Source organism: Pseudorca crassidens, chromosome 3, assembly GCF_039906515.1.
Source record: "Pseudorca crassidens isolate mPseCra1 chromosome 3, mPseCra1.hap1, whole genome shotgun sequence".
Taxonomy (NCBI): Eukaryota; Metazoa; Chordata; class Mammalia; order Artiodactyla; family Delphinidae; genus Pseudorca; species Pseudorca crassidens.
This window is the reverse complement of record NC_090298.1, coordinates 48,580,532-48,595,032: the sequence shown is the minus strand read 5'-3', so window position 1 is coordinate 48,595,032 and position 14,501 is coordinate 48,580,532. Positions and strand designations below refer to the sequence as shown.

Sequence of the window (14,501 nt, the reverse complement as noted above, 5' to 3'; positions counted from 1 at the left end):
TCATACCATACCATTCTGTGGCCAGATGTTCATGAACACACCCACACACATTGTCCTGCACCCCCTAAGCAGAAGGATGAAGGGTGAATATTCTCATGTCCTAAGTACTAGGAGGCAAATCAGACCAAAGAGCCACCATTCACTCACTTGTTTTATCAAACACAAACACTCTGCAGCCCTCAGAGCTAAGGTTAAAGGCATCCTGCAAAAAGAACCGTCAAGTCTAGTTTCCATGCCAAATACACTGAAAGGAGGCACTCGGCACAAAAATCACATGAAAACTCACTGCTCCCCACTTCTGAGGTGCTGTGGTGAACTGCCCTGATGGGATCAACAGCTCTCACAAACACTATGCAAGAGATGAGACACCAGCCATGGAACCTTTCAGGAAGATGCAATCAGCCTTTAAAAATACGCAGAAGGGTTGTGCTTTTGGTTGTATTTTTTAACTATATTGTGCGGTTTTGCACAATTAAAACTATTATGCTTCTTGGGATATAATGATTAAATGTCACTTTATATCCCAAAGGGCATAAATGCATATATTTAACATTTCACAAAGCCACACAACATAGCTACAAAACAAACCAGCGCACTTACCTTGCCCCTACAGGCTGCCTCCTGACTCTTGTGCAGGTTCCATGACTGGTGTGATGTCCCCAGCATAGTGTATGCCAGGGCATCACAAAAGAGCAGAAGCACACACTCCGAAGAGGGTTCAAGTTTCAGGACCTGACAGAGAAAAGAAATGTTTGGGGAATAAAGGATATTTTTACCCCAACCTCTGGGATTATTCAGTTCTTCTGGAAAAAATCGTTCAAGTTCTACCTGCACTCCCACCCCTTAGGTCCCCAACTCCAGACTTACCTTAAACTGTGGCAGAAACCTTAGAAAGAGCCTCAGCTGACACTCAGGGTAACAAACTATCTTTATTTATGTGTGCTTTATTTAGCTCAAGAATCACCCCTCACTGTCCTGAGGCTTAACTAAATGAGAAGGAAAATCTGGAGCTTCCTTAGTTGGTAAAGTTTCATCTTCCTCTCCCTGGAACTTTGGCTAAGCACAGACATAAAGGAAATCATAAAAATCAAAATACAACTGAATCAAGAAGAGCTCTGAAAACTCATCTAGACCAACCCCTCTATTCTGCTGATGGAACTGAAAATTGAGAGAAGTAAAGTGACTTGCCAAGGTCACACGGCCAGGCAATGGCAGTCAAGATCAAAACACAGATAACCTCACTCCAAATTCAGCTACTTAGGCTGTTCTGAAAGGCTTCTGAATGGTCTTTAACAGAAAGAGACATTACTTCAGCTTGGTCTCAGGTGGACTTAGACATCTGTATTTGAATGGCAGACATATCAAAATGCATGGATGACATAATTTGAGAGGCCTAAACACTGATGTATCTGTTCTGGCCCCTGCCCAGACTCCTTGTTAGCAGCAGACGGAGGGACACTTTGCAAATGGGAAGAGTTGGCCCTACATTTAATAGCCTTTGGAACCTACCACGGCTTTTTGCAGAGCAGAATAAATCTACCCCTACTCAACAAGAAACTGGTTCCATGACTTCGTATAGTCAATCAATCAAATATTCCAAAGTCCAAATCTCACACGAGTATTTTTAAATGGCTTTCTAATTTCATTTATTTTGTTTAACTCAAATCATAGAAACAGAATTTAAAATTAAAAGGAGACTTTAGAAAGCAACATATTATTATACACTTATTAAAAGAATGAGAGTTCTGTCTGTTTGACCCACTGTGGTATCAATAATAAAAGCAAGCTGTGGGTATGATTCCATTGAAAAAATTAAAATCTTAACTTTTCATGTTTGTATGTGACTGTAAGAGCATAGCGCAACGTACAGGACATACACCAGGACAGTGGTTAGCTCTAAGAGTCTGATACAACCAACTGTAATAAAAAAGACTAAATACTATTGGTATTTAAACGAAAATGTAAGATACAAAGCTCTATAATAGCATGGAAACAAAAAAAAAAATACATACATAGACAATGACTAAAAAGATATACAAACAAAAATTGATTAAGTATCAAAATTATGGTCAAATTTTATCTTAGATATCTGTGTTTTTTTGACTTTCGCAATAACAGAAAAAAGAAACAGATGATCTTAACCAAATTGTTGAAATGATAAACACAGGGACTTCCCTGGTGGTGCAGTGGTTAAGAATCTGCCTGCCAATGCAGGGGACGTGGGTTCGAGCCCTGGTCCAGGAAGATCCCACATGCTGTGGAGCAACTAAGCCCGTGCGTCACAACTATTGAGCCTACGCTCTAGATCCCGTGAGCCACAACTACTGAAGCCCATATGCCTAGAGCCTGTGCTCCGCAACAAGAGAAGCCACCGCAATGAGAAGCCCGCGCACCACAATGAAGAGTAGCTCCTGCTCACCACAGCTAGAGAGAAAGCCCATGCGCAGCAACGAAGACCCAACGCAGCCAAAATAAGTAAATAAATAACCGATAAACACTAATCTGTAAAAAATTTTCAAGTATAAAATAATATTAGTTTTTTAACCAAAAAAGTTTTAAAAAGGCTCTCATTCAGGTATATTTAAAAAACAAACACACTACTCTTTCTAAGGGTGTGGATTCTAATGTTGTCAGTTAATTCTAACAAATAATCTCAGCGAAGACAGGGCCTGATTTGTGCTTCACTTTCACTCTGATGTGCAAACACATGCAATTCTGCCCATGGTCTGTACCACATGCACTCGCTGCCCAGCGGCATGGCTGCTGGGCTCTGCTGTCACCAAAGGCTCTCCCTTTGCCAGCCCGCTCAGCCCTCCAGCAGAAGTACTGCAGGCTGAGCACCCGAGCCCCTCTGTAGGGATGTCTCTTCCGACAGCCCCTCTGGAGAATGTGGGTGTTCTGCTAAAAGGAGGAGCCCTGGTGCCTTTAGGCACAACAGCTATAAATATTGCCCTTAGAAACTAGTCCTGACTTCATATCCCTGGGCCAAACCATAAATGAAATGAACTCTTTTTTTCCGGAGGCTGGACCACTTCCTAAGAGTTTTCTAAAGCCTCTGAAATATTCATATTTAACCAAGGGGAAAGCAACCAAATGGAAAGTAAAAAAGTAAACTGTAAAATGTTAGGATGGCAGTCACAAAAAAGCAGGTGGGGAGTGAAACACAGAGAAAACTCCAAATAAAGTTAAAAAAAATTTATTGCCTATGGAGACGTAAGCATACCTTTTTCTAGCAATAGAAGAGAATAAATGTTGAATTGTTAAACTTGAAAATTCTGAGCTTCTGGAAAAAAACTTGGGGTATAAGGAAGGGGTAGATTTATTTTCTTTGAAGTTATTAAATAAAATCATCATGGGCAATAAAGATACGACAGATTTCAAATACTGAATTCCCAAGGCAAATATCTCTAGACAAAGGAGAGCCAGACGATCATCTTTCCCAAGGCCTGAAACTTCTTTTTGATTGGACAAGTCCCTATGGAGTAATACATATTATTTTCTCTCTTTGTAGAGACTGAAAATACTATGCTAACATCACATTTCATTCTCAGCACATTGTCCAGCTCTTTCTAGGAGTACCAACTCCAGATGGGGCCAGAAAACAGAATGACAGTCTCGATTCCTGAATCCTTCTGATGTCATTTAACTCCCACCTTGCATCTATCATAACTTTAAAGTCTTCCAGGTTTTCTCAAAAAAGGGGGAGCAGCAGCACAAACTTACACAAGAAGAGTGACAGAGTTAGTGAACGAAATTTGTATTTGCAAGAGTTAACTACTTTAAAGATTTGGTTCTGAAAGAGAGGAGGAAATTCTGTGGTAGCTAGCAGGGACAATGGGGGCAAGGAAAGATTTTTTAAGATGAGAGAGACTTGAGCTAAATGGGTGGGTCCAATAGAGAGGGAGAAGCTTAAAAACAACAACAACAAACAAAAACCAATACAGAAATGAGAGACCGAGATTCTTAAGAGGCTATCTGAAAATGTCTGGGAGCATTTCTTAGTTGTCCAAAGACCGGAGGGCACTATTAGCCTACAGTAGGTGGGAACAAGTATGCTAGACAGTCCTTCACAATAAAGAATTTTCCTGGTCTGAATGCCAGCAGCACCCCATGCTCCTGCAGCCCCAGTCATTAAATGTTTACTTGCTGTATTCTAAAACTAGGAATTTTTAACTGATTAAATTGTATAGTAGCTCAAATATGAACTGACCAACAGATATAAAAACACACAGCTCCTCAATCCTCTCAATATTTTGTTTTACAATATACTACCCACCCATTCCATGATTTTTAAAAATATATTCAAACTAAATAATTAATAGGCAATTTTAACACATACTAGTAGTATATATAAGTATTATACCCATCTGTATTCTGAGAATATGAAAAAAAGTTATAGAAAGGTCTCACATAAAACTTAAAACACACACACACACACACACACACACACACATTCATATCAAAACATATTTTAAGTCTGTGAGTTATATAGCAAGTTCTTAAGTGAGTAAAATAATTTTCCCAAATCTATTGTAAGTTAGTGTTATAAACATAGATGCACAATTAGGTAGATACAAAGTGAGCAGATTACCACTGTGTACTCACCTTGGTTAGCATTCGCACCCTGAGGCAGAGCATTGGTTAAGTTAGGTAATTCACTGCCATGATTTCCATCTTCCCATGGACAGACGTCAACACCATTCCACTTTTTCAACTGTTTTAGCCAGCTGGCCTTCTGCTCCAACTTGCAGTGGGGATTTAAAACTATACACATCCACAGAGCACCTAATTTAAAGGGAGAGAGGAAAGCAAATTTTTTAAAAGTTTACAAGTGTCCAATCCTAATAGCTAATGACAAACCATTTCAAAATGGACCCAAGTCTGCAGTTTTATAATGCAATTCTCCCTTGTCCAAGCAACAAATCTCACATAGAGGTTAATGTAAAGAGGACAAAAGAGCACAAATTTGAACCAAAGAATCCAAACACTGTTACATATAAAGATGAAAGATATTTCAAATGGTAATTGTAATCACTTTCCTACTTGTGTGACATTTTGGGCAAAAGTCAATAAAGAATACAACCTTAAGGACCAATTTGTTACTTTAATTTACAAGCAGATTTTATTCATGGATGCTGCAACAAACCACTCTAAATGGTTCTTCTGTGCAAAAATTAAATTTACTTTTAAGAGTATCTTTTAAAAATAAAATCATAAAGGCATAACAATGGACATGAATAAACTATTTCCCAGTCTCCATATAAGCATTTCAAACTTTATTATGCTCGTTAATTAGTATGCATATCCATATATCAACAGATCTTTTAAAAATAAAATTTACTTAAACATGCTTCCCTAAATGATTTAACCAGGAATTAACCTTTATATAAATGAAATTACTAAATTTATGTCTTTTTGTGAATGAAATCACTAAACGTTTATCAAAAGTTCACTTGCTTTAAAATGAAAAGACAACCTGTGGACTCGGAGAAAATATTTCAAGACAATGTGACAGACGAGGGCTTAATTTCCAAAATACACAAATGTCTCATACAGCTCAGTATCCAAAAAAAACCCCACAAAAAACAAACCAATCAAAAAAGGGGCAGAAGACCTAAATAGACATTTCTGCAAAGAAAACATACAGATGGCCAACAGGCACATGAAGAGATGCTCAACATCACTAATCATCAGAGAAATGCAAATTAAAACTACAATGAAGTATCACCTCACACTGGTCAGAATGCCCATCATCAAAAAGTCTACAAATAATAAATGCTGGAGAAGGTGTGGAGAAAAGGGAACCCTCCTACACTGTTGGTGAGAATGTAAATTGGTACAGCCACATATGGAGAACAGTATGGAGGTTCCCTAAAAAACTAAAAATAGAGTTACCATATGATCCAGCAATCCCACTCCAGGGCATATATCTGGAAAAGACGACAACTCAGATTCAAAAAGATACATGCACCCCAATGTTCATAGCAGCACTATTTACAATGGCCAAGACATGGAAGCAACCTAAGTGTCCACCAACCGATGAGTGGATAAAGATGTGGTATGTACATACATACAAACATACACACACAATGGAATATTACTCAGCCATAAAAAAGAATGAAATAATGCCATATGCAGCAACATGGATGGACCTAGAGTTTATCATACTAAGTGAAGTTAAGTCAGAAAGAGAAAGACACAATGTTATATGATATCACATGTGGGATCTACAAGTAGTACAAATGAACTTATTTACAAAACAAACAGATTCACAGACATAGAAAACTTATGATTACCAAAGGGAAAAGGGAGGGAGGGATAAATTAGGAATATGGGACTAACAGACTAACATATATAAAATAAACAACACGGATTTACTGTATAGCACAGGGAACTACAGTCAATATCTTGTAAACACCTTTAATAGAAAAGAATCAAATATGTATATATATTTTTTATTCTATATATATATATAGCCAAATCACTTTGCTGTACACCTGAAACTTACACAATATTTTAAATCAACTATACTTCAATTAAAAAGTTCACTTGTTTTTCAAAGGAAAAGCCCTAATGAATTTAGAAGGTATAACTCATAATTTGAAAAATTAAGGTACTGATAAAATGTATCATTCCTTTCTACATTTTTCAAAAAGATAGCTAATTCAAGCAAATATTCCACAAGTTTTAGAAGTTCAAGTTTGGGAATTCCCTGGTGGTCCCGTGGTCAGGACTCCATGCTTCCACTGCAGGGGGCATGGGTAAGATCCTGCAGGCTTTGCCATGTGGCCAAAAAAAAAAGTTTTTACTTTACCAATTTCAAAACAAGACAGATACCAGTACTTCAAAGCCATTCACAACACTCTTTCTTTGAAAAGGTTTGTATGTGTATCTGTGTTTATTTTAATCAGTTGTGTTAACCAAGTGAATAATAAGGTAAGAATGGTCTGTTTATGTTTTGTTTGTCCAAAAGTGATGCTTTACATTCTTCCACATTTAAAATTAGCAAGCTTCTTCAATTATAGAATCTGTTATTTTAAATATCAAATAATGTTTACCAACAGAAAATAAACATAGCCACAACCTAAGCCACAGATATTTATAATTCACATTTCTATATTTTAAAATGCCAATTAGAAACAAAAATGTGATAGATCAAGATGGAGTAAAGCCCACTACGGCTTATCTCTCCCCATAATTACAACTAAAAACTGGGCAAAATACAAAAAGCAGCAATCTGAGGACTCTGAAAAGTAAACAACAGCAAGCGGTTTGTGGAAATAAAACTTGAAGAAATTTAAGTCATATGGGGGTGACTTCCTGTTATTTTCCCCCCTCTTTTCTCTCCTGGCTTGCACATAAATAGCCCCATTTGGGGAACTATGTAGAAGGCATATTAGAGCAACAACTTGAGAGAAACCTCATCTACCTGGTGCGAGGATTGGGAAAAGGGAACCCCCTGCCACTCAGAAGCTAGAGAGGGAGATCCCTGGATATTCTGTACAAAAATAGGCACAAATACTGGTCACACCTCACGTGCATGAGACTGCCCCAACGCAGCACAGCAAAGGTTTTGAAAACTTTACTGACATCACCCAAAGAAGGTAAAACAGAACTCAAAGTCTGAGTATGTACTATTGAATGTATGCTTTAAAAAAACAAAAATTTCTCCGGAGGATTATAATAGGACCCAGACTCTTACAATTCAGTATTTAAAATGTTCAGGATCCAAAATTACTTGGCTTACAAAGAGAAAGAGAAATGTGATCAATTCTCAAGGGAAAAAACAATGAACCAGATTTTAGAATTATCAATCAGAGACTTTATGCAACTGTTATAACTATGTTCCACCAGATGAAGATAAATACTATTGACAGAAGTGAATATGAACTATAAAAAAAGAATAGAAATGTTAGAATTGAAAAAATAATATCCAAAATAAAAAATTCACTAGATAGGATTAATAGTAGAATGGATATGACAGAGGTAAAAGTCAGTAAATTTGAAGACAGAAATGATCTCATCTGAAGAAGAGAGAGAAACAATCAGAAGAAAATGAACAGAGCCTTAAGACAGGTGGGAAAATATCAAAAGTAACATCTGTATCATTGGAGATCCAAAGAAGATGAGAAATAGCTACAGAAAAACTCAAAAGAAATAATTACTGAAAACTTCCCAAAATTGAAGATATGAATTTACAGATCAAAGAAGCTGAGCTAACCAAAAAATCCATGCCCAGTGATAATGAAATCACTGAAAACCAAAGAGAAAAAAAAAAAAAATATTGAAAACAGTCAGAGAAAAATGAAATGCCGTATAAAGGAGAATGTCTCAAATAATTATTCTTGTCAGAAATTATACAGGACAGAAGACAGTAGAGCGATGTCTTTAAAGTGTTAAAAGAAATGGAAATATCAACCCAGAGTTGGCAAAATATCATTCATGAATGATGGTGAAATGAAGGCTTTCTCAGATCAGGAAAAACTAACAACATATATTGTTCAAGAGACCTGATGCTAAAGGAAGTTCTTCAGGCTGAAGAGAAATAATACCAGAGGGAAACTTGGAACTATATGAATAAAGGAAGAGGAACAGAAATAATAAATACCTAAGTAAATGTCATGGACTACTTTTGTCCTTCTAAGTTCTTTAAGATAAGTATGACAACTGAAAGCAAAAACGTGAACATTGTCTTCTGGTATTTTAAACGTATGTAGATGTTATACACATGAAAACTATAGCATAAAGGAGGGAGAGTAAAGGGACCTATATGGTTGTTAGATTCTACATTCTTTTTTAAGTGGCAAAGTATAAACTCAAAGTAGACTGTTTAAGGTTAGGTATATTTCTTGTAATACTGAAACCATTAAAAAAATACAAGGAGATACAAACAAAAAGGACAATAGATAAATTAAAATGAAATACTAAAAAAAATGTTTTAAAATAATCCAAAGACAGAGAAAAGAAGGCAGGAGGGAGGAAACAAAGGAACAAAAACAGAGAGGATAAATAGGAAACAAATGATTAAATGGTACACCTACATTGAACTACATCAATAATTATAGCAAATGTAAATCATCTAAACATACCAATTAGAAGAGATGGTGAAATCAGGTTGAAAAACAAGATCCAACTCTATGCTATGTACTAGAAACCCTCTCCAAATATAATGACATAGATAAATTAAATGGAAAAGGATGGAAAAAGATACACCATGCAAACACTTTCAAAACAAAGTTGGAGTGGCCATATTATTATCAGACAAAGTAGACTTTGGAACAAGAAATGCTACACCAGATAAAGTGAAACATAACATGATAAAAGGGTCAGTTCTACCAAAAACATAACAATCCTAAATGAGGATGCTGCACCTAACATTAAGACTTCAAAATATATGAAGCAAAAAGTGACAGAGCTGAAAGGAGAAACACACAAATCCAGTTACATTTGGAGATCTCAATACTTCTCTCTCAATAACTAACAGAACAAGTAGACAGAAAATTAGCAAGGATAAAGAATACCTAAAACAATACTATCAACCAACTTAATCTAACTGACATTCATAGAACACTCCACTTAGCATTAGTAGAAAAACAAAACAAAACAAAATCTTATACTTTCTAAAATGCACAAAGAACATTTACCAAGGTAGTCCATATTCTGGGCCATAAAACAAACTTTGACAAATATTAAAGAAGTGAAGTCATACAAATTATATTCTCTAATGTAGTAGAATTAAATTAGAAATCAATAACAGGATGATATTTGGAAAATTCCCAAATATCTGGGCATTAACACAATTCCAAGTAAGTCATGAGTAAAAGAAGTAACAAAAGAAAACAGAAAATATTTTGTTCTGAATGAAAATGCAAATAAAATATATCAAAACTTGTGATCTACAGCTAAAAAGAGTTTAGAAATCTATAGTATTAAATGCTTGTATTGGAAAAGAAGGAAAGATTCAAATCAATAATCTAAATATCCACCTTAAGAAACTAGAAAAAGAATGAGACATCAAAGCCAAAGCAAGCAGAAAGAAGGAAATAACAGATCAGAAATCAATTAAATGGAAAACACCACCTAAGTGTTTTTTAATGAAACCAAAAGCTAGTTCTTTTTTTTTTTTTTTTTTGAGGTACGTGGGCCTCTCACTACCGTGGCCTCTCCCATTGCGGAGCACAGGCTCCGGACACACAGGCCCAGCGGCCATGGCTCACGGTCCCAGCCGCTCCGCGGCATGTGGGATCCTCCCGGACTGGGACACGAACCTGTGTCCCCTGCATCAGCAGGCGGACTCTCAACCACTGCGCCACCAGGGAAGCCAAAGCTATTTCTTTAAAAAGATTAATAAAGCTATAATCAGTCTGACCAAAAAAAGACAGGACAAACTATGAGTATCAGGAATAAAAAAGGGCACATCATTATAGATCCTAGAGGCATTAAAAGGCTCATAAAGGAATACTATGAACAACTTATTCCCATAAATTCTACAGCTTAGATGAAATGGACAAATTCCTTGAAAAACCACAAACTACCACAGTTCTCTCAAGAAGAAATAATAACCTGAATAGCTTTAAATTTATCAAAGAAATTAAATCTGCAGTTAAAATCTCTAACAATGCATGTCCAGATGTTTACCTGGAAAATTCTACCAAACAGTAAAGAAAGAAATAACACCAATTCCATACAATACCTTCCAGAAAAAAGAAGAAAGGGAAGGTTTTCAACTTATTTTATAAGGCCAGCATTACCCTGATAGCAAAACCAGACAAAAGACATTACAAGTAAATATAATTACATGTCAAAGTAAAACACCACAACAAAATATTAGTAAATCTAATTAAGAAATACATAAAAAAAGAAAACACACCACAACTAAATAGGGTTTATCCCAGGAATGCAAGGCCGGTTCAACGTTAAAAATGAGTGTAACTCACTATATAGCAGACTAAGGAAGAAGAACCATATGACCATTTCAACAGATGCAGAAAAAGCAACTGACAAAATTCAACATCCCTTCATAATAAATAAAAGTCTCAGCAAACTAGGAACAGAAGATAACTTACCTGATAAAGGTCATCTGCAAAAAAAAACACCTACAGTTAATATGATAATGGCAAAAGACTGAATGTTTTTCCTCTAAGATAAAAACAAGGCAAAGATGTCTGCTGTATCACTCCTATTCAACATCACACTGGAAGTTCTAGCCAGGCCAATAAAGCAAGAAAAGGAGATTAATGACATAGATTTAAAAGGAAAAAATAAAATAGCCTCTATTTGTAGACAACTAACCTACAAAAAAGGTAAGTTTAGCAAGGTCATATGATACAAGTTCAAAGCAAGAAACCAACTGTATATCTACGTACTAAAATTGAACAATTACAGATCAAAATTTACCCCCCAAAAGCACCAATTATAATACTATCAAAAAACATGAAATACTTAAGTTATAAATCTAACAAAACATGTACGGAGTCTCTATGCTAAATACTACAAAACACTGACAAGAGAAATCAAAGACAATCTTAAAAAGCAGACTGGAAACCTCAATACTATTAAGGTATCAATTCTCCCCAAATTGATCTATATATTCAACATAACCCTACTCAAAACCCTAGCAGGCACTGGTGTACATACTGACAAAAATATAGAATGGCCAAACAATTTTAAAGAAGGAAAACGTTGGAAGGCTCCCCAGCACCTAATTTTGAGACTTTGTATAAAGTTAAGAATAATCAAGACAGTGTATTGTGAAAGAACAGGTACATACACCATTGTATAGATTAGGGAGCTCAGACCTACATAGATATGGTCAATTGAAGGTTCAAAGCCATTCAATGTAGAAAAGATAACTCTTTTCAAAAGCTAGTGCTACTACAATTGGATATTCATATAAAATGAACTTAAATCTACAACACACAGTTTATTAAAAATTAACTCAGCTAACTTATTAGAAACTAACTCAAAATGGATCACAGACCTAGATATAAAACCTAAAACCATAAAACTTCTGGAAAACATCTTTGTGACCTTGGGTTAGGCAGAGATAATCTTAGATACAATATCAAAAGCATAATCCATAAAAGATAAAATTTATCAAGTGGACTTCATCAACATTAAAATCTTTTGTGCTGCAAAAAAAAACAATATAAAGAGAATGAAAAGACAAGCCACAGATTGGGAGAAAATATGTGCAAATCAGACATCTGACAAAGGACTTGTATCTAGAATATGTAAAATCCTCCCAAAACTTAATCAAGAAAACGAATAACCCTATTACAAATGGGCAAAAAATTTGGAAAAGACACTTCACTCAAGAAGATATACAGATGGCAAACTGCTGATGAAAACATGCTGAACATCATTAATCATTATGAAAATGAAAACTGTTTGCAAATGACATGATACTATACATAAAAAATCCTAAAGACACCACCAGAAAACTACTAGAGCTTATCAATGAATTCAGAAAAGTTGCAGGATACAAAATTAATAAACAGAAACCTGTTGCATCTCTATACACTAACAACGAACTATCAGAAAGAGAAATTAAGGAAATAATCTCATATACCATCACATCAAAAAGAATAAAATACCTAGGAATAAACCTACCTAAAGAGGTAAAAGACCTGTAGTTGGAAAAACTGTAAGATGCTAATGAAAGTAAATGAAGATGACACAAGCAGATGGAAAAATACACTGTGTTCTTGGATTGGAAGAATTAATATTGTTAAAATGACCATATTACCGAAGGCAATCTACAGATTCAATGCAATCCCTATCACAATACCAATGGCATTTGTATGGAAACACAAAAGACCCCAAATAGCCAACACAATCTTGAGAAAGAAGAGAGCTAGAGGAATCACACTCCCTGACTTCAGACTATTCTACAAAGCTACAGTAATAAAAACAGCATGGTACTGGTACAAAAACCAGACACATAGATCAATGGCACAGAATATAGAGTCCAGACATAAACCCATGCACTTATGGTCAATCACTCTGCGACAAAGAATATACAATGGAGAAAAGACAGTCTCTTCAATAAGTGGTGCTTGGAAACTAGACAGCTACATGTAAAAGAATGAAATCAGAACATTCTCTAACACCATACACAAAAATAAACTCAAAATGGATTAAAGACCTAAATGTAAGACCGGAAACCATGAAACTCCTAGAGGAAAATATGGGCAGAACACTCCTTGATATAAACCATAGCAATATTTTTTGGGATCTGTCTCCTAAAGCAAAGGAAATAAAAGGAAAAATAACAAATAGGACCTAATTAAACTGCAAAGCTTTTTGCACAGCAAAGGAAACCACTGACAAAACAAGAAGAAAATCAAAATAACAAACAACCCAATTAAAAAATGGGCAGAAGAACTGAATAGGCATTTTTCCAAAGGCATGCAGATAGCCAACAAGGCATATGAAAAGATGCTCAATAGTACTAATCATCAGAGAAATGCAAATCAAAACTACAATGAGATATCATCTCATACCTGTCAGAGGGGCTGTCATCGAAAAGAACACAAATAACAAATGTGGCGAGCATGTAGAGAAAGGAAAACCCTCATACACTGTTGCTGGGAATATAAATTGGTGCAGCCACTATGGAAAATAGTATGCAGGTTTCTCAAAAAAACTAAAAATAGAACGACCATATGATCCATCAATTCTACTCCTGGGTATACATCTGAAAAAAACAAAAACACTAATTCAAAAAGACACATGCACCCCAACGTTCATAGCAGCATTATCTACAACTGCCAAGGTATGGAAGCAACTTAAGTATCCATGAACAGAAGAATGGATAAAAAAGATGTAGTGTATATACACAGAATGGAATACTACTCAGCCATAAAAAAGAATGAAATAATGCCATTTGCAGTAACATGGATGGACTTGGGGGGTATCAGGTCAAGTGAAATAAGTCAGACAGAGAAGGACAAATATTGTATGATATCACTTATATGTGGACTCTAAAAAATACAACAAACTAATGAATATAATAAAAAAAGAAGCACACTCACAGATACAGAGAACAAACTAGTAGTTGCCAGTGGGGATAGGGAAGGGGGAAGGGGCAATATAGGAATAGAGGAGTAAAAGGTACAAACTATTATGACAAAAACAAGCTACAAGGATATATTGTACAACACAGGGAATATAGCCAATATTTTATAAATAACTATAAATGGACTATTTATAACCTTTAAAAATTGTGAATCACTATATTGTATGCCTATAACTTATGTAATATTGTACATCAACTATACTTCAATTAAGAAAAAAACCATACGAGATACCACGACACACCTATTATAAGGGTTAATATTAGAAAAAGAAATTTAAAACCTGAAAATGCTGCTGGCAATCAGAATGCTCATAATTGCTGCTGCGAGTGCAAAATGATATAGCTACCTTGGAATATGGTTCAGCAGTTTCTCATGAAGTTAAACATTTACCTTATGACCCAACAATCCTACCTCTTGGGA

The 14,501-nt window shown here is 35.5% G+C and overlaps 1 protein-coding gene across 1 annotated transcript in view; it reads right to left on the bottom strand.

The window, feature by feature from the left end:
- Window positions 1–14,501, bottom strand: part of ZSWIM6 (zinc finger SWIM-type containing 6) — a 204,078-nt gene that overhangs the window by 20,031 nt on the left and 169,546 nt on the right. The window contains exon 5 of the mRNA XM_067730771.1: window positions 4,606–4,785. Within this exon, the coding sequence (XP_067586872.1) occupies window positions 4,606–4,785 (180 nt within the window). The remainder of the gene's footprint in view (window positions 1–4,605; window positions 4,786–14,501) is intronic.